At 34.8% G+C, this 27,803-nt stretch overlaps 3 protein-coding genes across 4 annotated transcripts; all 3 read right to left on the reverse strand.

Annotated features, from left to right (window-relative positions):
- Positions 1-5,707: 5,707 nt before the first annotated feature.
- Positions 5,708-7,838, reverse strand: LOC144575872 (calmodulin-6-like). The gene is made up of 3 exons (XM_078326128.1): positions 7,482-7,838; positions 6,855-7,224; positions 5,708-6,032 (listed from the first exon to the last, which is right to left on the reverse strand). The coding sequence occupies exons 1-3, from the start codon at positions 7,555-7,557 to the stop codon at positions 5,927-5,929; spliced, it is 552 nt and encodes a 183-aa protein (XP_078182254.1). The 5' UTR covers positions 7,558-7,838; the 3' UTR covers positions 5,708-5,926.
- An 8,864-nt stretch (positions 7,839-16,702) lies between these two features.
- On the reverse strand, positions 16,703-19,811 carry LOC144575954 (RmlC-type cupin). Of its 2 annotated transcripts, XM_078326233.1 has the most exons (4): positions 19,376-19,811; positions 18,495-18,619; positions 17,790-18,009; positions 16,703-17,214 (listed from the first exon to the last, which is right to left on the reverse strand). In XM_078326233.1, exons 1-3 carry the CDS (start codon positions 19,746-19,748, stop codon positions 17,803-17,805), a joined length of 705 nt encoding a protein of 234 aa, XP_078182359.1. In that variant the 5' UTR covers positions 19,749-19,811; the 3' UTR covers positions 16,703-17,214; positions 17,790-17,802. The 2 variants fall into 2 exon arrangements, with proteins under 2 accessions (XP_078182359.1, XP_078182351.1); XM_078326225.1 differs by lacking the exon at positions 16,703-17,214 and having other exon boundaries at positions 17,499-18,009; positions 19,376-19,810.
- Positions 19,812-25,999: 6,188 nt separating this feature from the next.
- Positions 26,000-27,628, reverse strand: LOC144575883 (uncharacterized). Its single transcript, XM_078326138.1, has 2 exons — positions 27,172-27,628; positions 26,000-26,198 (listed from the first exon to the last, which is right to left on the reverse strand). Exons 1-2 carry the CDS (start codon positions 27,509-27,511, stop codon positions 26,182-26,184), a joined length of 357 nt encoding a protein of 118 aa, XP_078182264.1. The 5' UTR covers positions 27,512-27,628; the 3' UTR covers positions 26,000-26,181.
- Positions 27,629-27,803: the final 175 nt, after the last annotated feature.

Here is a 27,803-nt window from a genome sequence, read left to right on the forward strand (position 1 = left end):
AACGGTTCGGATCGACCGTTAGGATTTTGAAAACTCAAAATCTGAGCCGTTGCATGGAGGGGTTCTATGCTATGCATAGCATGCTAGCATATTCCTATATATATATATATATATATATATAGTAAGGCTTGGGTGCTATGGATAGCATAGAGGGCTACGGTGCTACGACTCAATATTCGAGTTTTCAAAATCCTAACGGTCGATCCGAACCGTTCATCTTGTTCTCCATATTAATATGTGTTTGGAGACCAAATTTTATATTTTTTGAAAATTTTTTACTATTTTTTTAGATAGATAGAAAATCAAATATCTTAATGGTGCATAATTTTTTAGATCAAGTGATTTTCTACCTAGCTAAAAAAATAGTAAAAAATTTCCAAAAAATGTAAAATTTGGTCTCCAAACACATATTAATATGGAGAACAAGATGAACGGTTCGGATCGACCGTCAGGATTTTGAAAACTCGAATATTGAGCCGTAGCACCATAGCCTTCTATGCTATCCATAGCACCTAAGCCTTACTCTCTCTCTCTATATATATATAAATAGATAGAGAGAGAGATGGGCTATGGTGCATTGCAATGCATGGAGGGGTTTGTGCATTGGACCATAAATCTAAAATTCAAAATCTAAATGACCAATCCAAATCGTTCATCTTGTTCTCCATATTAATATGTGCTTGGAGACCAAATTTTACATTTTTCTGAATTTTTTTACTATTTATTAAGTATTTTACAAAATTGTTGATCCAACGGTGGCGGCTGATTTTACTGTTTTGTTAAGCCACCGTTGGATCAACAATTTTGTAAAATACTTAATAAATAGTAAAAAATTTCAGAAAAATGTAAAATTTGGTCTCCAAGCACATATTAATATGGAGAACAAGATGAACGATTTGGATTGGTCATTTAGATTTTGAATTTTAGATTTATGGTCCAATGCACAAACCCCTCCATGCATTGCAATGCACCATAGCCCATCTCTCTCTCTATCTATTTATATATATAGAGAGAGAGAGAGAGTAAGGCTTAGGTGCTATGGATAGCATAGAAGGCTATGGTGCTACGGCTCAATATTCGAGTTTTCAAAATCCTGACGGTCGATCCGAACCGTTCATCTTGTTCTCCATATTAATATGTGTTTGGAGACCAAATTTTACATTTTTTGGAAATTTTTTACTATTTTTTTAGCTAGGTAGAATATCACTTGATCTAAAAAATTATGCACCATTAAGATATTTGATTTTCTATCTATCTAAAAAAATAGTAAAAAATTTCCAAAAAATATAAAATTTGGTCTCCAAACACATATTAATATGGAGAACAAGATGAACGGTTCGGATCGACCGTTAGGATTTTGAAAACTCGAATATTGAGCCGTAGCACCGTAGCCCTCTATGCTATCCATAGCACCCAAGCCTTACTATATATATATATATATAGGAATATGCTAGCATGCTATGCATAGCATAGAACCCCTCCATGCAACGGCTCGGATTTTGAGTTTTCAAAATCCTAACGGTCGATCCGAACCGTTCATCTTGTTCTCCATATTAATATGTGTTTGGAGACCAAATTTTACATTTTTTGGAAATTTTTTTACTATTTCTTTAGATTTAGTATAAAGTAAATCGATAAAAAAATATGATTAACATGCAAAAAAAAAATGAAGTTTTACAAGTTATTCTAATACATTTATCGAGTGATGTGGATCGATTTTAATAGTTTATATTTGTTTGATTTGAAGTTAGTATAATAAATTTTAAAGTTATACTCACTAAAACTTTTTAGTGAGCACAACAGATCCTAATTCTGTTCGTACAACCTCTACTGCTGTCAAATAAAATCAAACCAGCAATGATTTATATTAATTATTTTTTGATAAAATATGAAATAACACTCAAAATATATAAAACTCGATGCAAAATTTATCATAACGCCAACAACATATCTATAACTTTTTGTAATTTTTTAGCCTGGTTTTAATATAGAGTCTGACTAGTATAACATCAGTGTCATTTTGGTCTATATAACATCAACTCCAAAACCTATCGAATCGATTTTAAACGGTGAATCCAAACCGATTTACATTATTAGTTGTGCATTTACATCAAAATTTATATTTTTTCGAATTTATTTAGTATCAAGTCAAGCGGTTAAATGTGTGAGTTTTTAAGTTTAATTTAATACATTCATTTTTCAATATTTTTACCGCTTGATTTGATATTAAAATAACTCGAAAATATAAAAAAAATTGTATGTAAATGCATCACTCATAAAATAAATCGGTTTGAACGGTTTGAATTAGTAATTTGAAGTCTATTTAATTGATTTTGAAGTTAGTATCATATGACACTGATATTATATTAGCTGAACTCTTTAATATAGAGTATTGTCAAGATTGTTAGATTACTCACCGATCCCAACTCTTTTTTTTTTTATTATTATGATGAGCTTACATAGTATCATCTTTCATAATACCTAGGCAATAAAATTGATAGTTTGTACAACGCGTCCTTTCATTTGGTACAACGAGGCATGCTATGATCTTGTTCATGACACCCGAGATCATTCAGTTTGCGGATGACATGACACTGTTATTATTATCGAACCCCATCCAACATCTTTGAGAGTTCTAACTTTGGTCCTGAAACTTTATGAAGATTTGACGGGATTGAAAATCAATAGAACTAAGAGCTCCTTTGTTGCTATCGCATTGCCTCAAGATTTGAACAACTCTGTTAGAAACCTAATCTCTTGTGATCAATCCGATTTACCCATGAAATACCTAGGGTTACCGCTCACCATAAGAAAACCTTCAATAAGTCTCTTTCAACCATTAATTGACTCTGTTCGGAAAAGACTATCTGGGTGGAAGGCCAATGTCATATCATATGGAGGTAGAGTCACTCTAATCAAATCAGTCCTATCAGCGCTACTTCTACACTACATGCAGGTATTCAAACTACCAAAAGGAGTTATCAGAGAAATAGATAAAATACGAAGGAATTTCCTATGGAAGGGGAATGGGACCTGCTCGGGACTTAACTGTCTCGTCAAATGGGAGAGGGTATGCTCGCTCAAAGAAAATGGAGGTTTGGGTTTTATTGACTTAGAGACACAGAACGATGCACTACTGACAAAATGGCTTTGGAAGATTGAAAGAAAAACCAATTGTCAGTGGTCAGTTACACTCCGAATTCTACATAACATCACACACCCAACTCACTTATCAACTCAAGCCCAATCATTCTTCTTGGTAGACCTTTCAAACTTGAAAAACTTTTACTCCAGTTCGGTTGACCGCCTTTCAGGCTCCATAACCTGGCGTTGGACGAATGGGGGTGATTTCTCTAGTTCTACGGCGTACTGTATGATGCATCACAAAGGAGTGCTATACCAGTTCTATCAATTCCTGTGGAAGATCAAAGCACCACTCAAGGTTAGAATTTTTATTTGGCTACTAACGCGAAACAAAATATTGACTCAACAGGTCCTGACTAGATGAGGCCTGCTAGTCACTCCACACTGTGTGCTTTGCGATCAGGACATCCTAGAGGATCGAGATCACTTATTCTAGACATGCCCTTTTGCATGAAGGTTCTGGAGGGGGTTACTGCCTCAGCTAAATTCGCTACCGGCTGCAAGCTCAATTATTAGAACATGGTGGCAACGACGCTATTCACTACATGACAATCAGAGGGTCTTATGGGATACACTTTGGGTGGCAGCGGTGTGGGCGTTGTGGCGAGAGAGAAATAGGCGTACATTTTCTGAGGAGATGAAGGAGATTATTACCTTAATCAATGAGACAAATCTTCAAATCAAACTATGGTTGTCTGTACTGTGAAGGGGGGCCCTTAATGGGTCGGAGTAGTTGGGAAAGAGACCAATCTAGTTGCTGCTGTGTATTATTAGAATTTTTTTTTCATAGTTAAATAGCATTTACTTTTTGATTGTACGGGGCGGTGGAGACTAATGTTTGTGACATTGTAAATATTTTTTCATTATTTAATACAAAATGTTGGTGAGACATTGCTCACTGACCCTCAAAAAAAAAAAAACAAAGGCGGAAGTAGACTTAAATTAGAAGGTCAAATATATACAAAGAAAAAAGTTTCAACAACATACTTTTTTTAACAATGTGTATATATAATTTCAACATTTATATATTTAAAGTAGAAAAATTTCAAGAGTATTGTTTCATTCGGAGCCCTCGTTAAATAGACTAATAGAGTCATGGATGCATTTGAAACTTTTATTGGACAAAAATACGAGTCAATATCATGTCTGGACAAAAAAAAATAGAAGTAAAGTTTCAAACTTGAGGCTCACTCGCATAATTTACTAAAAATATTTCTAAAGATAATAATATGATTAACAAGAGGGAGAAATTACACGTCTCGTTCCGTAGCCTCCTAAATTTTTGAGAGAAGTGCAGTAGAGAATTGAAATTAGAAGTGGTGACAGTGGAAAAAATGACACGACGGAGCCTCCGTTATGGAACGGTAAAATTATAGTACAGAACAGCACGGTGTGCGTATCAGTTACGTGTCGTGACTTGCATGTTACGTGCCGTGATCATCTTTTGAAACTTTGGCACAGCACGACACGTAGTCACGCGAGTCACGTGTAATTATGACTCGCTCTCGCTCTTTAAACTATATGGCAAAATCATATCGAAGTACATAGATATGATTTTAACTATGCTTAATCCTCGGAACCTCGAGCCCAAATATAAATATATTTTTTAAGGCCCGTGGCTTCAAATGTCTATTAACAACTCTATTGATAAAAAAAATGTATTTACAATAAGTCAAATAATTCAAATTCTAAGATCTACTTTCTTATTCTCACGAAATCCTCTAAACCTACTTATATGTACTCTTAGTTACTCTATTATCTTAATCTTCATTTCTCTCCACGACTAGATCCGCTCTTTTTTGGTCATCGTCGCACTCCGACAATCGAATTTGCTCACCATTGCGCTCTGATTGAAATGAAAGTAAATACTCTATGCTCTAAGCTGTGATGATACCGCACTCTCGGCTCCGATCCCTCCTCTCTCCTTCATTCTTCTCTCTTTACAAGATGTACGAAAAAATAGAGCCGAGAGAGAGAGAGAGCGAGAAGTGCTATGTCGAGATGAGACTTAAAAGAAGTGAGATGAATGAATTTGAATGGAAAGGTGTGTGGATGGGTAGGGGGTGGACGAGAGAGGCGGCTGTTAGGGTGTGCTCCACAAAATCAAATTTAGAGAGAAGGAAGAGAAGGGATGGAAGGAGTTAGGATGGGAGTTACCCTCCAAATTGGGGGTATAGATTGGAGGGGAATGAAATTCATTTTTGTATCTTGGTTTTCTTTGGATCTCTTTCCCTTCCTTTGGCTCCTCTCCAAAATTCAAGTTACGAGCAAGTAAACTTGCTTGGACAATCCGGTCTCCTCTCCTCTCCCCTCCCTTCCTCTTCACTCCCTTCTTCTGAAACACACCCTTAGAGTTTTGAAGGCCTTTTTTTTTTCGCTCTCAGACCTGAGCAAAGTGGCCTATGAAAAATCTCTTGAAACACAACTTTACAAACTTCTATACTATATGTGATCCAAATATAAATATTTTCACCCTTTCATGTAAAATTTATTGTCAGGAAAATGGCTTGCTGTTAGATATTGTGTTAGTTTACCTTACGGATTAAACTCTTGCATCTCAAGGAGGAAACAGTACAAAGACATTTGGGAAAATAATAACCACTCGCTCACACACTCTTCTCTCTCGAAACACACAAATGCATGGAAAAATTGAAACAGGAACACATAAAACACGGCTTTTGGGTTAGCTAGGTGCCTCAATTATTATTACAAATTTCATATTCTGATGAAACAAAACGAATACTCATTGAATGTGGCCATGTACAGCAGAGATATTTGCTGATCATAAAATGTTACACTTGCTAGGACCGCACTTTGATTTCTTAGTAGAGGGGCTACTGGATCCATGGTTGTGCTCCTGTTGTGTGTCCACCCTTTGTAACCTTCTCCTGCAAGTTGAAAAGAGCATTAATAAATTTATTTGAATCAGGATATTGCTCGAATTTATTTAATTTATGTTTGAATTTGCCTAAAAATTAGAACACAAGGAATGCACGTTCTAGATGTGCATTTTCTAAACGTGACACTCCAATAGTTTTTCTCTATGTCAACTCTATTATACGAGTAAAGTGCTTAAATAATAATGCCAATTTGTTAATTGCCTTCTATAAAATTGTCAGCTAACTCATGCACCTGCTGTGTACAGGAGACTTGATAATAATAAATAAAATTCTTTTTTTTAAAAATCAATAATAAATAAAATTCTTTTTTTTTTTAAAATCAATAATAAATAAAATTCTTAAAGAGTAAAAAGAGATGGAAAAAATTGACAACAAAAGTTTCCTTCCAGCAATGCAAACAAAGTGGAGTTACAAGTTGAGAAAAAAAAGAGTCTGAATTAATTATATTTGAATTTTAAAAGGTTCATATAAAGGCATTGATAAGGTCATTTAAAATCAGCAGACAAATAAAGTTTTTCAACCTTTCTAAATAACTATTCTTGATCCCAACATAACTAAATGTATCGTTACTTAATTAGCCAATATAATATTATTCCACTCAAACTGGGTAATATATTACACCATCCCAAAATGTTCAAGCTGTATAGGACAGAAAAGGAATTTCCCAGCATTGAAAAAGAAATGCCCGTGTGGAACCAAAATAGTCTCCAATTATGACCATAAATGAAAGACAACCTGATGGATAATGACTTAATTTATTTGGTTCAACCGTGAACAGTAAAAAAAGTCATTTGTTAAACTAATGCTCACTTGGCAATCATGACTTTGACGAACTCTTCATAGTTGATCTGACCATCGCCATCAGTGTCAGCCTCCTGGACCATCTCTTGAACCTCCTCATCACTTAGTTTCTCGCCAAGGTTGGTCATGACATGGCGCAGCTCAGCAGCAGAGATGAATCCGTTCTGGTCCTTGTCAAAGACGCGAAATGCCTCACGCAACTCCTGCTCGGATTCCTTGTCCCTCAACTTATGCGCCATCAGGCCGAGGAACTCTTTGAAATCGATTGTGCCACTGTTGTCGGCGTCGACCTCGTTGATCATTTCTTGGAGCTCAGCCTCAGTCGGGTTCTGGCCCAGGTTGCGCATCACCGTCCCCAGCTCTTTGGTCGTGATGGTGCCTGCACAGCAAATGAAATTGAGAATGAGTTGCAATTCGTATACATTGACAGTACAAATTGAGAGTACTTTCTTCCTCCCAAATCAGGAATGACAAAACCAGAACTCTTAATTGATCGTAGTACTGGCACCAAGTACATAATAACTATTCCAAATTCATAAATACGAGCACATAAAGCTGATCTTATTTCATTCAAACAGAAACTAGACCAGTCGCAATCAAAGATTAAATGAATTGAAAAGGGGAAAGATAATTCACCATCTGCGTCCTTGTCGAACAAGCTGAAAGCATCCTTAAACTCCGTTATCTGGTCTTGAGTCAAGTGCTCCGCCATGTCCGCAAAACCTTAAACTGATTAAATGAGAGAACTAATATTTGGACTGAGAGTGGGTGGTTGGAGGAGGGGGACCGAGCACCAACAAAGCAGAGCACACCTTTCGGTTTCGGATGAGACCTTGTATTGAGTTTTATACAGAGGTGCAAAGCAGCAAAGGCCTCCCCCAGAAGGTAATTTCTGTGATTTCACAGACTCGGTCTACCAGGTATTATCTGGGGATCCAGATACGAGAAGGTCAACCCAGACCCAGCCCCTCCTTAGCTCACGAGAAATCCCTGTACACCTTGTTTTAAGTAAAACATTGAGGGGGCATCCGGTTCGCCTCTTTGTAAAGGGGATGCGCCAGGAATGCGTATCCTCTGCATTAACTCAATAAGGAATCTTTTGAGTTAATGAATCTCAACCGTCTGATTTTAAATGGAGCCAATTTGATTCCGGTTTATGATATAGAGGGTCTTTAATATTAGTGCGGATCTAGTTTGCACGAATCTTAAAACATATTGGATTGTCAGGATTCATTAACTCAAAATATTCCTTTTGAGTTAATGCAGAGGATACGAATCCGATGCGCCAGTGCGTCCCTGCGAGGGGACTGTTCAAAGCATATTATTATTCTCCTTCCCATGAATTCTCAGGGAGTCGGCCAGTCGGGGCTTGGAAATAGTTGTGCTGTATACGCGGTAAGCATGGCATTATTTCGTCGTAATTAATTTCATCATCGTATGATTGCATATGTAATTAATGATATCCTTATATATGAAATTTCTGAAAGAAACGACAGCGTGTCCTCAGGAGCAAGAAAATACGTTTGTAGAGCTCCAATTTATATATCTTTTGTTCTTCAAAAACGTCTTCTTAATTTGAACGCGAAGCATTAATTATGACTAAATTCATATATTTAGAGGGAGGTTTATGAAAAAAAAAAAAAAAAAAGGCTGCGCGCATGTTTGGTTGTTACGACAGGATGATATTTCACAATTACGAGAACTCACAAATTAATTTGGAAATTCATATTTGTGAGTATACATTAGAAATGTGTTGAAATAAATGTGAAGTTGTACTCTAATGATAGTTGTGAAAACCTTGATTTGTTTTGTAATATGTATATATATTCACATTTTATTATTTATATTAAGTTATTAACATTAAATTAACTAGAATAAAGATTAAATAAAGTTAATAAAAATAGGTCGAATAAACTAAAAAGTTGCTAAAAAAAATTCAGATTGTAAAATGATGGAACACAGAAAGGTAAAATATTAGTTACAATTTTAGTAAAGTTTTGAGTGAGGATGTGCTAGATACCGCACTTTAGTCCGTATACGGATACATATTCTCATTTTCAGAGTTCAAATATTTTAAGTAAAGTTTTGAGTGAGGATGTGCTAGATACCGCACTTTAGTCCGTATAAGAATACATATTTTCATTTTCAAAGTTCAAATATTTTAAGTAAAGTTTTGAGTGAGGATGTGCTAGATACCGCACTTTAGTCCGTATTAAGAATACATATTCTCATTTTCAGAGTTCAAATAATCAATTCAAACCGCTCAACATTACCCCATTTCAAAATGTGCATATATAGAAGCAAAATTTTACGTTTTTGGAATATTTTTACTATATTTTTTAGCAATTCAAGTGTCTTAATTTTTTGTGACTCCAACATACTTCCATTTTTTAAACGTTTATAACTTAAACTTTAAAAGTCAAATATCATAATAAAACCGTTAGATTTGATCTATATTATTTTTTCCTTGTATGCATAAAAGATTACAACATTTCGAATTTTCTTTGATCGGTATCAAGAGCTTGCAAAAATACATTCATATTGATAAGTTCTTAATGTTGTTTTTTCAACTTATTTATTCATATAAAAACTAAATCAAAAAGTGATAAAAAAAATTATGTGCATGTAGAGAAAATAATATACATCACATTTGATAATTTTATATTGATATTTGATTTTTTAAAATTTTAAGTTATTGATGTTTACAAAATGAAGGCATGATAGAAGTACAATACATGTTTAAGTTAAAAAATCATTACTTTCGAATGGTCTATAATCTTTAAATCAAATGATTTTATATCTATTTAGAAAATGTAAAATTTGGTTAGATAAACTGTTCATATCTACTATTTAGATTTTAGAAATAAAAATTTAAATTTATAGTACATAATAAAGTGGGTTATAGATAGTACCGTGGCCTCACTCATATTTCTTTCACATAAAAATATGTAAAAGAACAACAATATTTGGAAAAAAATAGATACTTAAGCAAACATGACAAATTGACAACAGTGAAAGAGAGAGAAGGTATCTAGTCCGTGCGAAAAGAAAAATGAAGTCTGAGCATAAATAAATAAATTCCCAGCTGTCAGCTGTGATTAGGTCATTCGGAAGGAAATTTATTCCCTAATAAAAGAAACAGACGAACGCTAACAAAGATTCTTTCTTTTTATATAAACTTACTTGTCCTAAAATTTCTCATGGAAAATATGACTTATTGAACAGGTCCTAAAGCCTCCTTTGGGCTAATTTACAATTCCTCGTTGATCATGCCCAGATTTGTAAAATTAAATTCTATAAGCCCACCAACATAAATATTATAAACCCTCCTTTGGGCGAATTTATAATACTTAAAACGATCTTGCTAGAATTTATCCGATAGACTAGCAAGTCTCTTATATCAAGGCATTTCAATCCGATATCTTTGGATATATTACATGGAAGCGAATAATTGTATTCAGTGAATTGTATTTAATTTGTATCTAAGTTTAAATGTTATTTAACTAGTACCGATACAATAAAATACATACTGCATCCTATAAAATCCAATATGATATTGTACTTACTAAAATAAGTACAGAATCTTCTCGCAAGTCGCAATTTTTGAAAAGTGATCCCTGAGTTAGTTAGTTGCTAACGCAGTTTTATTAGGATCACTGTCGATAAATAAGCAACGATAATGTAAAATACAATACTAGATTATATTAACCTCAAAACAGTTACTGTAAAATAAGCATATGATTTTTCATAAGTTGCGACTTTTAAGTCCCAGAATTAGTTACTAACGAGGTTTCACGCGGACCACTTGAACCACTTGCCAACTTTGATTGGGATCACTGGAATTACTTCTAGAAGCTCTCTAACGGCTTTCCAACTAACTCGGAACCATTGTGACCACTTGTAGAAGTTCTCTAACACTGTAAAATACCTCTTTTGATATTGTAAAATAAAATGTTGTAAAGAATATTGTAAAATTATTATTATTTTTTTAAATTTTTCCCAAAATTTTAATTTTTTATATCTACATCTAGATATTGCAAAACAACAAGGTGGATACTGTAATTTTTTTTTCAAAATTTTTATTTTCTATATATGCATTTATAAACTAAAAAAAAATAACAAGATTAATACTATAAAATAAAAAGATAAATAATATAAAATAACAAGATGGATACTGTAAAATCACAAGATAGTTATTGTACAACAACAAGATGCATACTATAAAACAACATGATACATACTGTAAAACAACAACGTTAATACTGTAATATATTTTTTCAAAATTTTAATATTTTATATATGCGTCTATATCTTGTAAAATTAACAACAAGATGGTACTGTAAAATAACAAGATGGATATTGTAAAATAATATGATGGATACTATAAAACAACTAGATGAATATTGTAAAACAATAAGGTTAATACTGTAAAACAAAACCATACACAAAAACATAACTGTCTTCCAACAAACATAACACTCCTTACAAATTAAAGCAAACATATTGTATTGATCATGTAAGCTATTGCAAATTAAAGCAAATTAAGGAAAAAATAAATTATTGTATAGATCATGTAAACTATTGCATATATCTTGTAATACTGTTAGATAGATTCTGTAAAATACTGTACAGATCATGTAAAATAGTATAGATATTGTAAATCTATTAGTAGGTAGAATCCGCTAGAAGCAACAAATATGTAACTCTAACCGATCAGGATCCGTCAGAGCAACAAATTTGCAACTCTAACTGATCCAGTCTGTAAACATAATAAATCGACGCTTTAAAACCTAAACATATCAAGTGAAACAAATAAAAATGCGCCAAAATTTCATCATTTCAGGAAGAAACTGATCAAATTCATACTATAACACTACTACATAGATACTATAAAACTAACTAATCGACACTGTAAACCCTGACAGATCAAGTGAAAAAAAAATCAAATAACGATAAAATTGAGCCATTTCATTAACAAATTTCAAAATTACTACACTAAAGCCCCCCTTTAATGCACTGTAAATAAGCACTAAAAAGAAAAATAGAAATAAAAACTTGCGAATTTCGCCTCCCAGTGTCATCAGCCGCCTCACCACTTGTGAGATTGAGAACTTTGGGTGAAACACCTTTCGCCTGGAAGTGGATGTAAACCTCTTCACATAATATTGTAAAATGCAATAGAAAATACTATAAAACCATTCATATCGTCTCCTCTTATCTCCAGATCATCTCTTTCGATCTCCTCCAAATCGCCTCTCTCAGATCGTTTCCTCATATCTCTTCCAAATTGCCTCTTTCTCTCATCTCTTTTTGCCCGGCAGAGCACTCCTTCGTTGTTCAGATCCATCATTATCAATAACCCGTTCAATAGGGGTGGACCCAGTGTAGTCCAGGGGGCAGCTGTCCCCCTGGATTTTTCAAAGTAGTGGAAAAAATAGGTTGATTTTGATTTTGCCCTCCTGAAAATTAGGTTGCCCCTCTCTGAAGAAAAACAGGTCAAGTTCTTTCTCTTGATTGCTTCGTGAGAATAAGCCACTCTTTCTCTTTAATTTTGTAGTTTTAAAAATCATCTTCTTTAGATCAATTTTCAGATAACAAATGAGGGAGAAGAATCTTACAAAGGGGTCCCACATGTCATTGACCCAATAGAATGCTTCTTGTTACATTTTATTTTTTGGATATGCTTGGTTTATGGTGAGCCCATGGCTTTTTCATGTTTTGGTCTATGTGGCATGGGTGTACCCAAAATGAAGGGGTCACATTAAATGAGGAATTCAAATTAATTCAAATGGTGGCTCTATGACAGTGGTCCCCACTGGTGAGATTGTCATCTAACACACCCAAATTGGACCCAAATGTGCGTTAAATCCATATAAAATCAACCGTTTGGAGGTTTTCCACGTTCTTCATATTGAAATTCTCGGTTTAACGAGTAGAACATTATTATGGATTTCATTTGAATAAATCCAAATCTCATTTTTGTGAATTTAAAAAAATTAAATTTTAAGGCATTGAATCGATCCAATAAACTAATGGGTTTGGAGAGAAGGTTGTGAGGAGAGGTCGTCGGAGGGAAGGGATTGAGAAGAGAATAAAATGCGAGCGACAAGGGAAGTGAGAGCGAAAATTAGGAGAGAGAGAGAGAGGGGGGGGGGCAATCTTTCTAATTTGGTGGAAAGAACGGAGGAGAGGGATCAGAAATTTACTGGAAAATAATAATGAAAGAAGTTTTATAGAAGAACAAAATATCACAGCAGTTACTTGAAGTTTGTTAAAAAGTGAATGTAGGAACCACGGCCTTTTTTTTAATACCCAAAAAAAAGAAAATTATAAAAATAACTTCTGATTTTTTTTTTATATATATGCCTTGACTACTGGGCTGTGGGGCGGGCAAAAATTCAAGCAAGCCACCTCATGCCCGGGCGGTCCAACCCTATACCAACCCGCCCCAGGGGTGGGCGGTCCACCCCTTTTTCTTTTTTCTTTTTTCTTTTTAAAAAAATGTCCCAGGGGTGGGCGGACAGCCTTTTTTTTTTTTTTAGAAATCTTAGTATTTTGATTTAAATAATTTTGTGAAGAAAAAAATTGTTTAGAGTGTATGCAAAAAAAAAAAAACATTTGACATATTTATGAAGTGATGTCGTAATTCTTTATATACATATATACATATATACATATACACATATACACATATACATATACACATATACACATATACATATACACATATACACATATACATATACATATACATATATATACATGTAGAGTAAGGCTACGCTACTTCGTGAATTAAACAGGGCGTTTTAATTCACGCTCATATCTCTAGTTTTGAAGTCCAAATAGCCGATCCAAACCATTAAATGTTTAATCTATATTAAAATGTGCTTGGAAATCAAATTTTACATTTTTTTGAATTTTTTTACTATTTATTAAGATGGTTTGAAAATCGCTGTTTTTTAATGCCTACCGTTGAATGAAAACTTAAATTGGATTTTTGAGGCTCCAAACGACATTTTTTTTGAAATTATGATGCTTCTGATACGACAATGCCTAGTGTACCACCCGGGCAAAACGGATCCTTCTCGTCCTCCCCTTTCAGAAAAGTGCTCATACGCGTAAATCCGAGTTTCCTAGCCAAAGTTATGGCTGTTTAAAGTTTTTTCGAAAATTAAACTTTCAAAATTCATAACTGACTGTAGAAAAATCCAAATAAGTTGAAATTTATATCAATTCTGTGTATTTTTGAATGCTCTACATGATGGTGCAATCACTTTTGCAGTTTGGTCCCTGTATCAGTCCAGACTTGTTGATTTACCAGCAAAGGTCAAATTTGATATTTTTAGTGCATTGCACTATACCAGTGGCCTTTGCCTAGCGCTTGGCTGCTGAGTTTGGACTTGATACCATACCAGAGGTTAGTCTAGGATACTTTGTGCATGGATAGAGATCTAATTTGATGTTTGAACATATTTTAGTAGCTCTAAACTACTGTTTTAGTACCATAAAAAAAGAGAAGAATATCAACAAGCTGTCAGAGCTTGAAAATTTTTGAATAAATGCCAAGTCCTTAATTAGTGTTATATTTAGACTTGTGACATCCAACTGACAAATAAAATCAAAGTTCACAAAAAAAAAATCAAAGTTATAAAGAATTATGACATCACTTCATAAATATGTCAAATGTTTTAGTTTTTGGCATACACTCTAAACAATTTTTTCTTCACAAAATTATTTAAATCAAAATATTAATATCTTAAAAAAAAAAAAAAGTTGGACCGCCTACCCTTGGGGCGGGTTGGTATAGAGTTGAACCGCCCGGGCATGAGGCGGCTTGCTTGAATTTTCGCCCGCCCCACAGCCCAGCGGTCGGGGCATGTATAAAAAAAAAAAAAATCGGAGATTATTTTATAATTTTTTTTTTGGTATTAAAAAAAAAAGGCCGTAGGAACCACCGAGTATAAACCAGGTAAAAAACAGGGGGGGGGGGGGGGGGGGGGGGTATAAAAATCATATAGTACATACCATGTCTAATATAAAACCCCTTAAGATCACATCCAAGATCCAACCTTAAATATGAATATAATTTAACTTCCTTTGGACAATATAAAATTATTGCGTAAAAATTAGGTACAAGATCTAATTTCATTTGAGTGAGTCTATGGTACTATGCATATTACGATTTGGCACCATGCTACGGCTCTATATTCCAGTTTTCAAATCCTAATGGTCGATCCGAACCATTCATCTTGTTCTCCATATTAATATGTGTTTGGAGACCAAATTTTACAATTTTTTGAAATTTTTTTACTATTTTTTTTTATTAATTGAAAATCACTGTTTTTGGATGGTCCATAATTTTCAGATCAAGTGATTTTCTAAATATCTAAAAAAATAGTAAAAAAAATTTCAAAAAAATGTAAAATTTGGTCTCCAAACACATATTAATATGGAGAACAAGATGAACGGTTCGGATCGACCATTAGGATTTGAAAACTCGAATATAGAGCCGTAGCACGGTAACAACCCGTGATATGCATAGTACCATAGACTCACTCATTTCATTTTATTTACATAAAAGCAAACTGTATAATCATGGTAAAGCACTTTGTTGGTTATCATAATTACTATGATTATTAATTCCTTTTCTACTTCGTGATGAAATTAGATTTATCCAATCCTAAAGCAATAAATAAGATTGGCATAATAAGATTTATCACTCTAACAAGTTTCAATTCTTCATAAACAGCATCCCATGAATTTATTTCACATACACATGTAACACATGGCATTACTTTCTGCCATGAATTTGTTAATTAAAACCACTACAAGAAACGAGAACGTACATCTTTTAGTAAACAAACCGTTGATGCTATGTTTTTTTTTTTTTTTTTTTTTTTTTTGACTTTTTCTGTAATACAGGAAAAATGAAATGGGCAATTAAATAGGAATCTGTAAATTCATTTCATATTAAATTTTATTTTATGCAAATTTGTTTCCTGTTTGAGTCTGTGCTTTGTTTTTATATAAAAAAAAATATAACAAAAAGTCGCTGGAAATAATATTGAAAAGTTTCCCAAAACGGTGCCAGCAAATTTAAGAGCATTCCGTATCTCATGAACTGGCGCCGGCAATAAAAAAATGAATTATATATTAACAGGAAATGATTCTCGTTTATGGCCAAAAAAATTAACCATCATCACAAGGTCAAATCGTTGAAATTTCTAATAGCGTTAGTATATCCTTGTTCTAGGGAACAATAAATTCCAGAGGAAACAAATCCATTAATAACAATATCTAATAAAGCAATTCTTATTAGAATCATCCATCAAAATAAGTGTGTACTGTAAACTAACGAAATCTTCAAACGAAAGTTTATACCATGTATTCCTGATCGATATATGCATACTGTGAATACAATTTTAACAGATTCAGTCCGTAACAGAAATTCAGAAAATTTAATCATTAAAAAATATCACAGCGCCAGATCTGTAAGCCATGATCGGTTGGATTTTTTTCGAAACACATGACATGCAATAGAAAAGAAACTGTTTCAAAATACAATCTCGTAATGGCTCTGATGTAGTGCAATTAGCAGTCACACAAGTGTCACCGCTGCATGGGCAGTTGATAAAGGCACTAATCCTCTCACAGTAGGACATGAGTTCGATTTTGCATGGGGCATAATTGGGGTGTGGTGTGCGTGCCTATAGGCTTTACTTTAAAAAATAAAAATAAATAAAAAAATTGTTATACAAGTCCTACGGAAAGACAGATGATTGAAACTTGCATGTGCAGGAATTGGATGTATTGAGTGATAGAGCCTGCTATAAGCACACTGGATGAGAACACTCATAAACAACAACAACAACCAAGCCTTTATTCCCAAACACACATGTCAGTTTTATCATGATGACTAATTATTCATTAATCACTTGATTAATAAGTTAAATTGATGACATCTAGGATAGACTCGAGTTAATCTAAACTTGATTCTAACAGAGCCAACAATGCGAGTGCAAAAGAATTACAAAGTGGTTGAGCACAATCACTTTGCAAAAGAATTATGAAGTCTGAAGGTGCAAACCCCTCCTTCTTGAGCACTATCAGACTATTCCACAGTAAGAGCGATAACTGGTAGAGCTTGTAATAGTCCCTTGCCAAAGGAAGAGCGGAAGGGCATAGCAAAATAAAGGTTTATCTAACAACCCGAAGAAAGGTGTTATATTTCCAGCATTAAAATCCTGTCAGCGCGGCCTTTTATTACCCACAATAATTAACATCAGGGTGACATTAAGACCATAATTATGACTAGGCGATGCTTTCGCAAAGTTTTAATGATCTTGCTCGCAAATAATGCACAGCGGATCTGCATATCATGAAGTCCAAATTAATAAAGGCCGAAAAATAGAAAACAATTTTGTGTGTTGTCCCTATATAATTTTTAGAAGAGAAGGTTTAAAGCCTGATATTCCTACTGATGACTGTTCACTGCGGAAAAAAATGCTTGGCCTGTCACTCATTTGTATTTGGAACACACAATCCCTCCTTTACAAGAATTCCACTCTACAACTTGTGGATACAGATGTTTGAAGACTTATAGTTACCCCTTTGTTTATTTGACAGAATCAAAGAACTGTCAGGTTCACAAACTTTGCAACGCAACATTATATTTTTTTTATTGAATCAAGAACTATACATATGTTTGTATCTACTTAACCAACAAAACAATAAACATAATTGTGAAGAATACCATATGGTCAAATACAGAAGCAATGGATACTACATTTGAAATCACAAAAGCCAGGCATAGAACTTTAACCATTCTGAAAGATTGAAAAAGACAACTAAAATTCACACTGTGCCAAAATTAGATATTTGTCTCCGTAGTAGACCCACTACTGTACACATGTCAGAAGTACATGCTACCAAAAGGAAACTTACCTGAAATTCAGCACTAGAGATCTTTCCAGACCTTGAAGTCAGTATTTGAGCTATTAGGGCTTATCTTAGTATCCTGGCAGCCAAGAAAAGATGTGAATCTCACTCGATCTATGTTTACCAAGGCATGTGCAGTCCCACTTGGGCTTGCCACTATTGCAACCTCATCAGCCGCTATGATGACCTCAGCATAGCCTTTATCTTTGATGTTAAGATTTTCCAACTACATGCAAGGGAATCAAAAACATTATTTTCTTAATAATTTCACATTTTAAGATGTGATCTGCCTGTAGTGGTACTAAACTAGCAGTTGCATTTGTCTTTTTGGGGATTATCTTTACTTGGTTTTTATGCATTGTTTGGGTTTACAAAAACTGACAACTTAAGTAAAATTTACCCTAGGCTCCGATGTCCAAGTCAAGTTCTCTCGTTTACCATACCGGTCACCAGGTAGAGAGTAGAAACAAGTTGTTAAAGAGAGGAGCAAATGGTATGGCAACTGTAATTATTGGTATAAATGAGGCCATTACAACTCTTCCTCAGCTTAGCATTCCTGTTGGCATCATTAGTTGAAATATTTTCATACATTATTTCTTCAGGTTTATTATATCCTTGATGCCTTGGCCTACACTTTGGATACCAACAAAAATTTGAATTTAAGGTGACAGAAGGCAAATAAAAACAATAATAAGCGTTGCAAAGACTTACCCTAAACTTAGTCTCAGCACCCCAAATCAGGAAAGTTTCGTTCCAAGTGTGGTGCCGGTGGTTTCCCCTGAGCGCACCGGGATTGATCTGGCCTACATGCAAAGAAGAACAATCAAGGGCACCTCCTGCAAAAACATTTTTAAAGTTGCATATGAGTTGAAGAACTTCATTTGAGAAAGATCAAGCAGTGCAAACAAAGAAATGACAAGCCATATGCTCCACAAAGGAGAGAAGGGATGAGCAGTGAATGCATGAAAAATGCTCCACACAATTGGGATATCACTTATGCACGAGCCATTAGAAGCTTAAAATGAAAATTCTAAATTAATAAAAAATCACTGGCATTCAACCTGTTATCTCTTTAATTGAAAAACTGCAAGTATTTTTGCATTTGTGTGTGGGATCATTAGTAAATTTATCTATAAAATATTGTCGAAGAAAGTATCAATAATTGTCAGTTTGCCAATATTAATGACAGTTTCAACTCTGCTAATGGTTTGTCTGGTTTAGAGTTGTCTGCCATGATTCAGGCTATTACTGTAACAGTCAGTTACACAAATAAGATGGCTCTTATTTCACAAGTGAACTCAGCCTAATAATATGAATCTGAACCTTTCTGGCAGTTTATACATGCCAAAGCAGCTGAATTTACAGATATAATGATTTCCATTTCCTGGAAACTAATGCTTTAAAGGTAGCTAGAGCACATAGTAATGAAAGAGAGGACAAACTAGAGCAGAATCATTTGTCCATCATTCCCAATTCGATTTTGCACGTTCCAAATAAATATTAGTTCATCACCACAGCATTTCACTTAAATTACTTGTACCACCAAAAGTTCAGAACGAAAAAGGTAATCTTTTCAAGAAAACTGAGCTCACCATTAAGCCCAGCCTGACGTGCAGCTGCGATAGGATCGACCAACCAACCCCTCTTGTCCTTGGAAATGAGAGAAGGGAACTCGGCAAGGCTGAACCTGAGAAGGTTGGCGTCGGCATCCAAATCGCTGCCAGCGACGGAGCCGCCGGGATCGGCTGCAAGGGAGGTCGGATGGTGGAAGCGGAGAGAAAGCCAGGTGAGGAGCACGAACACGGAAAGGAGGAAAGGGAATGCGGTGGGTTTCTTGAGGAAGTGCCCGAGGGAGGAGAGGGAGCGGGAGAGGGCGGCGGGAGGCGGAGGGGACGGGTCGGAGAAGGAGGGGAGGAGTGTCGGGTTTGTGTTGATTTGGAGTGTGCTTCTTCTCGGGTTCGCCATTTGCGGAGAAATAATTAGGAGAGGAGGAAAGGGCCAAAGGGAAGTAAAGGCAGCCGGAATCAGATCTCCTGACCCCTGGGTAGTGTTTGGTAAATGCCCCCGTGGGCTCAACCCGGACCGGTCCGCCCGTGTCCGTGCCCGTGCCACGGGTATGCACGGGTACACGGGCACGGGTATTAAACGGGCTGGACCCGGTTTTTTGAAAAAATACCTGTGAGAACCCGGACCTCCGTACCCGTAACCCGTACCCGTGACGTCCGTGCCCGTGAACCCGTGTGCTCGTGTCCGTGGCAGATTTTTTTTTTTTTTTTACTTTTGGTCTAAAATTCAAAATTTAAACCCAAATTCCCCCCTTTTCTGGTTTTTAAATACTGTTTTTTAATTTCTGTTTTTTAAATTTTGTTTTTCTTATTTTTGTTTTTTATTTCTGTTTTTTAAATTCTGTTTTTTTTATTTCTGTTTTTTATTTCTGTTTTTCTTATTTCTGTTTTATATTTTTTCTTATTTCTGAATTTTATTTCTTTTTTTTTTGTATTTCTGTTTTTTTATTTCTTTTTTTCTTATTTCTGTTTATTTTATTTCTGTTTTAAAAAAAAACAGAAAAAAAAAATCCAGATCCGGATCGGACCGCCCGACCCCCCATACCCGGACCGTCCTGCCCCCGAACCCGTGACGGGCACGGGTATTAAACGGGCAGGGCGGGATTTTTGAAAAAAAAACCCGTGATGCCCGGCCCGTTTTGCCCGTGTGCCCGTGACGCCCGTGACCGTGGCTACCCGTGCCCGTGCCCGGGTTTTGCCCGGACCGCCTGGCCCGGCCCGTTTACCAAACACTACCCCTGGGTGCAGGAAATTTCTGCCCCCACAGTTACTGCGAAGTAGATCCAGTTACTGTTAAAGAGTTTAGAGTTAGAGTAGTTTTGGGTTTAGAGTTATATGGGAACCCATTCTGCAGTGACTCTGAGGGCAGGAATTTCCTGTCCCCAAAGAGGCAGACGATTCGGTTCCAAGACAGCCTCCGCAGCACTGTAGAAATCCAACGGGCAGTGTGGTATCAAATTTGGGTAGGTTGACCTTCGTACTATCACAAGTTTTATTAACATCTTGTTTGGATGTAGAGCAGTGAAATGGAGGAAATGGAAAGAAAAGAAAACTTTCAATCGAATTGTGTTTGGTTGATAAAATTATATCGGAGTTGAAAGGTTTAACTTTGTATCATTGTAATCAATAGAATCGGTTTTTCTCTCAATTTGAGGTATAACAGATGAAAAAAAAATTTGTTGTAAATATTTTTAGAAAAAATAACACAAACACCTAACTCTATATCTTATATATATATATATAACCTGCTACGGTGCTATGCGTAGCATAGAGGCCCTTCGTGCAACGGCTCGGATTTCGAGTTTTCAAAATTCTAACGGTCGATCCGAACTGTTCATCTTGTTCTCCATATTAATATGTGTTTGGAGACCAAATTTTATATTTTTTGGAATTTTATTACTATTTTTTTAGATTTATTGAAAATCGCTGTTTTTTATGGTCCAGATTTGCTGAAAACAGTGATTTTCAATAAATCTAAAGAAATAGTAAACAAATTCCAAAAAATGTAAAATTTGGTCTCCAAACACATATTAATATGAAGAATAAGATGAACGGTTTGGATTGTCTGTTAGGATTTTGAAAACTCGAAATCTGAGCCGTTGCACGGAGAGGCTCTATGCTATGCATAGCATGCTAGCCTATTCCTTATTAATTGTTACTCTGTCTGTCTGTCACTTTCAAGTTTCAATTGATGCGTATTCACTTTCTTCAAAAATATAGGCTAGTAATCATCTGCGTTTGGGCTGGATCATCAAGTCGTGAGAAACCCAGCCCATCCCAAAGCCTCATAAATAATATAAATAGATAAATAAATAAGAACAATTGACACGCAGTTAACAATCACTCAAAATCAAACTGCTCTCTCTAATCAGCAATCAGCGCTTGCCCGAGTTTCGGAACATCAAATCAACAATCAGCGCTGATTAATTAGTTTCGTTTAAGTGTGTTTTGATTGAGAATGAGGTTAGTGAGGATAGTATGTTAATTTAAATTTTGGGTTAGCGGAATAGTATATTAATTTGATCTAACTTAAGTATTAAGAATAGTTATCTTTTCATAGATAATCATTAATTTGAATTTGGAATATGTTGAAAGACAAATTCTATGGAGTAGTTGTCTCTTGAGTTAAGGTGTAGTAGTTAAGTTATAGGATAGTTGTAGTATGTTTAGTAGTCGGTATAGTGTGAGTGTTTAAGTAATATTTTGTAATGTTATTTTTAGTAATAGTATAATCAACAGAATAGTTGTTAACTTGACTAACTTTGCTATTTCTTGGCACCTAAACGCACCTTTAAGGTTATGCTTTATTACCTAGTGCATGATTGGTTAACGTTGTGTTGTTTAAAAATCCTAAATCTCATGTCGTCTACTTTTATATCGATAGCTGAGACTGACATTTATCTTTTCCTCTGCTCTTATGTTCTCTCCTTAATTCTTTGTTTTTTGGTAGGTGATAACCGTACCCACACAAAAATACCTCAAAATATCCTTAAAATTTTCGCATCATGACTATCATAGTTATATGGACTACTACAAAACTCTAGTATTTAATTTTTTTTTACAAATATTCATATTGTTATTTTAATTATTTAGCACTATGGATAGCATAGTGGCCTCCCGTGCTACGGCTCAATATTCAAGTTTTCAAAATCCAAACGGTCGATCCGAACCGTTCATCTTATTCTCCATATTAATATCTGCTTGGAGACCAAATTTTATAATTTTCTGAATTTTTTTACTATTTATTAAGCCACTTTGAAAATCGCTAATCCAACGGTTTTACTGTTTTGTGCAGCCACTGTTGGATCAACAATTTTGTAAATTACTTAATAAATAGTAAAAAAATTCATAAAAATGTAAAATTTGGTCTCCAAGCAGATATTAATATGGAGAATAAGATGAACGGTTCGGATCGACCGTTTGGATTTTGAAAAGTCAAATATTGAGCCGTAGCATAGAGGCCTCTATGCTATCCATAGCACCCCAGCCTAACTCATATATATATATATAGGGTCCGGCTAATTTGCTGCCGACAACATTTTAGCCGGAGGTGCTGCCGGGTTTTATTTATTCTGTAATGTCCAAACAATAAATTCAAACCGTTAGATATTTAATCTATATTATAATCTACTTGGAGACCAAATTTTACATTTTTTGAAATTTTTTTACTATTTATTAAGCTAATTTGAAAACCGCTGTTTTCAGTAAATTTCTGCAGCATTGAAATCAACGATTTTCAAACCAGCTTAATAAATAGTAAAAAAAATTCCAAAAAATATAAAATTTGGTCTCCAAGTAGATTATAGTATAGATTAAACATCTAACGGTTTGGATTTATTGTTTGGACATCACAAAATAAATAAAACGTGGCAGCACCGCCGGCAGAAATGTTGCCGGCAGCAAATTAGCCACAGCCTATATATATATATATATATATATATATGTGTGAAATAAATAATTTTTACATAAATATTGTTCTCTCTAATCAAATATTTTAATTAAACGTCTCCACATTATAAGGGCCCGTTCGGCAGCCCAGTAGGGAATAGAAATGGGTGTGGGAATCAAAAATTTTGAACTGGATTTTACTGTTCACCGTGGGAATAAAAACTTAGCTCTGAGCAATTTTTTTTTCCCACGGTGAACTGTTGTCTGCCGAACGGGCCCTAAACATCTAGAAAGACCATTCAAACTATATTGTAGGGGGCTATACACATTTCTAAAAATATTAATATTGTCATTATACTATGAGGAGGGTTCAAATGCCTCCATTTTTTGTACCTCCACCATGCCTCCATTTTTTAAAACTTTAATAACTCAAAATTTAAAACTTAAAAGTCAAAATAAAACCGTTAGATGTGATCTATGTTATTTTCTCTATGTGCTCATAAAAAATTATCACATTTTAATTTTGTTTTTATGTGAATCAATAAGATCAAAAATCAACGTCTATAAATCATCCATATTAATGCATTTTTTACAAGCTCTTGATGACAATCAAAATTATGACAATCAAAATAAAATTGAAATGTCATAATATTTTACATGTGCATAAATAAAATGACGTAGATCATATCCAAAAGTTTTATTTTGACTTTTAAGTTATAAATTTTGAGTTATTAAAGTTTTAAAAAAATGGAGGCATGGTGGAGGCACAAAAAATGGAGGCATTTGAACCCTCCTCTTATACTATATATCTAAGAGGATTGCAAAGTTATATGGACTACTGCAAAACTATAGAGGAAGAGGATAAATGAAACATAGAACATGGAGAAATAAGGAAATAATTTAATTGCATTAATTGGAGATAGTTGTAAAGAGAAATAAAGAAATAAATCGTTAGATATTCATTCAATTTTAATTGTGACAAATCACGTAACAGTCTATGTGGCGAGTATATCTTTAATTACATTTAGACTTCTATACATAAAATAGATATATTCAATCAAAAGAAGACATATTACGTGATTGGAGGGTTGATATTCAATTCGAAAATTTATCTTTCAATCTTAGTCATTGGCGGATCAGGACAACTACGTGCATAATATAAAAATGGAGATATGTATATCTAGTGTAGTGTAATTTTATTTAATATAAGGACTAAAAAGTATTGATGCATGCAAAATTGATGAGACACTTTCTCTGGAAAGATTATCATGCTTCATACCGATATCTGATTCTGTCAAGGTACGATGTCTCACTGCATTTTGTTTTTTGCTATAACTCTCCTCTATTTTTGTTTTATTGTTTGATCAGATGAGATTGTTACTTGTGAAGTAAAGACCTTCAAGTTTTATGTAAATGGAATCCTGATATTAAATTTCCAATACCTTCAAGTTTTATGACAAACCACATTACTGAGGGAGTATTGTCTACTCATAACATTTATCTATAGATAATGTTAGTCTTTTTATTCAAGACCCAGGTCATGTTGGCCATGCATCAGAATCGGATGGAATTTGCATTTTATGTGTTGAGGCTAGAAATGGATGTCCTGTGACCTCAAATGATGCTCGGATGGAAAGGGTTGAGCTGCTCGGCAAGAGGCCGTGACAGCTCTGATAGAGCCTCAACAAAGAAGAGCAAGTATGATTTGTGGCACTTCGGCAGAAACCACAGTAGCCAAAAGAGAAAGAGGGCGGTTGGTAGTGTCGTCAGAAACAGATAGAGGGAAGGAGGTGTGATAGAGACAGAGGCGGGGGAAGTCGATCTATTGAACCAAATAGGCACCAGCAGCAACAGCTATGTGAAGGACATTTGTGTAATATTGAATAGGCTTTAGTTATACGGTCAGTTAGTTACAGTAATTGAGATAGCAGCTGTATTGTATTGTGATGCCTATATATAGGTCATATTATGTATCAGATTGATTTGAGATTTTTCAATAAAGAAATACAAGATTATCTCCATTCTTTATCTAACTCTCTACATGGTATCAAAGCTTTTCTTCTTCCCAATTGAATACCAGCACTCACAAATTGTCACAAATGGCTACTGATTCTTTCCAAATTACCTCACCCTCCCTAATTGGAAACACTCCGATTGTGCATATCTCACTTCCAGTCTCCACAAAACTGGATTGATCGAGCTTTCTTACCTGGAAGTCTCAGGTTCAGCCTCCTTCACCGCTCCGACTGCATTTCTTCAATCCGGTGATGGTCGACCTAAAGCTAATCCTGTGTTTCTTCCTTGGCAACAACAAGATCAGCTCTTGCTTGGCTGGTTACGTTCCTATATATAGGCATCGCAATATATATAATACAGCTGCTATCTCAATTACTGTAACTAACTGTAAAATAATTGGCTATTATATAGAGCTGGAGGAGGTGGCGAGAGAGATCAGGTGGATCAGGGGCCTTCTATGCTTCAGATTCTGGAGATGGCTCAACTCCCCGTCTTCAACTAGGAAATTCATACTGAGATCCGGCACCGATTGATATTAGGGGTTGTTATTAACTTATTACATATCTATAATTAAATATGATTTAAAAAAAAAATGTAACTAAACATAAATTAAAAGGCCATAACACATTTTAAAATTTTATATGGGTATACAGTGACTGTTTTTTTGGGATATGTCAATAGTAATTAATAATAAAATGCATGCATGTTTAGAAAACAAATCAAATGAGCCATGAAACATAGTAATAATTAAGTAAATTCCAACACACTATCCAAACTTTATTATATATCTTCATATAGCACTTTATTCAATTATAATATTACAGAAACTTCATATGTAGTACTAGAAGCCAAAAGTAAACATAGATATAATGTAATTCTGTTATCTGTTCCCGTTCTAAACAACACGCATCTCTCTTCCAGACAGTCCTTCAAGGCAGAGTATATGCTGCATTTATAAAAGGAAAAATATTAACAAAAGAATGACAAACCTAAACTGACTCAAATTAATGAAATGGAAATAAACTAACTCAATTTAATGAATATCAAGTATAACTCAAAAAAATATAAAATGTACGAACAAATGCATTTATATCCAACAGGGTGTGTGGAAAACCTTATTTGGCACACACACCCTTATTTGAGTTATCGAAAGTACGAACAAATACAAAAGAGCAGTCACTCCAGGTTCCAAACCAGGCAATGAATTTAATTGATGTGTTTACTTTGAACAAGTCTCTTGCATGTGTCAATTGATTAGGAATATTTTGATAAGTCAATAATTTCGTCCAAGAAAATTGAACCCAATGCATGACAGCAAGCAAACCAATGTCGTGTACCATGACTTTTGAGTCAATGATCTTGACTCGACAAGTCAAGAGCGGCCATTCTGAGAGAAATTTGGTATATACAAGCAGACTTGATTGTTGACCTTAAAAAAGAAATCTGTAAACCTTAGGGAAACTTTGTTTATACAAAATAACGCGGTTGTGATGATTTCGCCAAAGAATATTCATCGATCGAGTATCAGAGTATGGATGGTCATGATTCGATTTGGGTTATGATGTTTCAAAAATAATTGATGGATGGATCGGACCGTTGACTCATTGACTGGACAAGACCCCACATAAAGAAATGAGAACGAAGGACCGTTGACTCATTGACTAGACAAGACCCCACATAAGAAGAAATGAGAACGAAATGTGGAAAATATTGATCATATTTAATTTACATTTTGAATTTTTGTGGAATTTAAGCCAGCTAGTTTTTGTTCCAAAAGTAATACATATGATTTAAAACTCTTCTGGAATAATGCAATTTAATTAGTATTTTCGATAACTCAAATAAGGGTGTGTGGAAAACCTAAACTAAATCAAATTAATGAAATCAAGTATAACTAAAAAAATATAAACTGTACGAACCTCCACATTTATATCCAACAGGACGTTTTGCAATGTTGCACCGTTTTGGAATTGTAATGGCAATCGCCGGCTTAATGCCAGCTTGTTTAGCAGCATTAGAAAGAAGTACGGCACACAAGCATTTAGGATTTTTGCCCATGGTCTGAACCTCCGTGCAACATTTGGGCGATGGCGCCACCTTTGCGTTCTGTGCAGCCGGTGCGCATGGAGTCATTTGGAGAGCCATTGAATCAGGTGAGACCTTGCCGCACTCGCCGGCTCCACTGACCTTGCCAAGCTCAGTTGTAGCAACTAAGACAAGTACCACAGCAACTAACAGGCGCTTTTGAATGAAACCCATTTCTGGTAAATTAATTATCAGCTTTTGTTAAATGTCTATTGGATGATTTTGTTCGGTGTCCGTGGAGGTATATATAGGGTTTCTAAAATTTAGTCTACCGAATCTTAATGCAATCGAACGATAATTAAGTTGTATACTGAATGATTGATTGTAAATTATAAGAGGTTTTAGTGGATACAGCACTTGGGGTTGTTGGGTTTATTTTCGGAGATTGTGACCTTCAAATAATGATTGATTGTTGATAATTGGTCCGTTTTTTTTTTATGTACCACCCTAATAAATAAGAATTAAA

The sequence above is a fragment of the Carex rostrata genome, chromosome 2, assembly GCF_964058835.1.
Source record: "Carex rostrata chromosome 2, lpCarRost1.2, whole genome shotgun sequence".
Taxonomy (NCBI): domain Eukaryota; kingdom Viridiplantae; phylum Streptophyta; class Magnoliopsida; order Poales; family Cyperaceae; genus Carex; species Carex rostrata.

Bases quoted from the DNA above. Each gene is read 5' to 3' on its own strand.
- LOC144575954 (XM_078326233.1), bottom strand. From the start codon at position 19,748: ATGGCGAACCCGAGAAGAAGCACACTCCAAATCAACACAAACCCGACA. The intron at 18,620-19,375 runs GTGAGCTCAGTT...ATGTTTTTGCAG, and splicing joins ACGTCAGGCTGGGCTTAATG to GAGGTGCCCTTGATTGTTCT. The intron at 18,010-18,494 runs GTAAGTCTTTGC...CCTTGCATGTAG, and splicing joins GTGCTGAGACTAAGTTTAGG to TTGGAAAATCTTAACATCAA.
- LOC144575872 (XM_078326128.1), bottom strand. From the start codon at position 7,557: ATGGCGGAGCACTTGACTCAAGACCAGATAACGGAGTTTAAGGATGCT. The intron at 7,225-7,481 runs GTGAATTATCTT...TTTGCTGTGCAG, and splicing joins GTTCGACAAGGACGCAGATG to GCACCATCACGACCAAAGAG. The intron at 6,033-6,854 runs GTGAGCATTAGT...TTCAACTTGCAG, and splicing joins GTCAAAGTCATGATTGCCAA to GAGAAGGTTACAAAGGGTGG.
- LOC144575883 (XM_078326138.1), bottom strand. From the start codon at position 27,511: ATGGGTTTCATTCAAAAGCGCCTGTTAGTTGCTGTGGTACTTGTCTTA.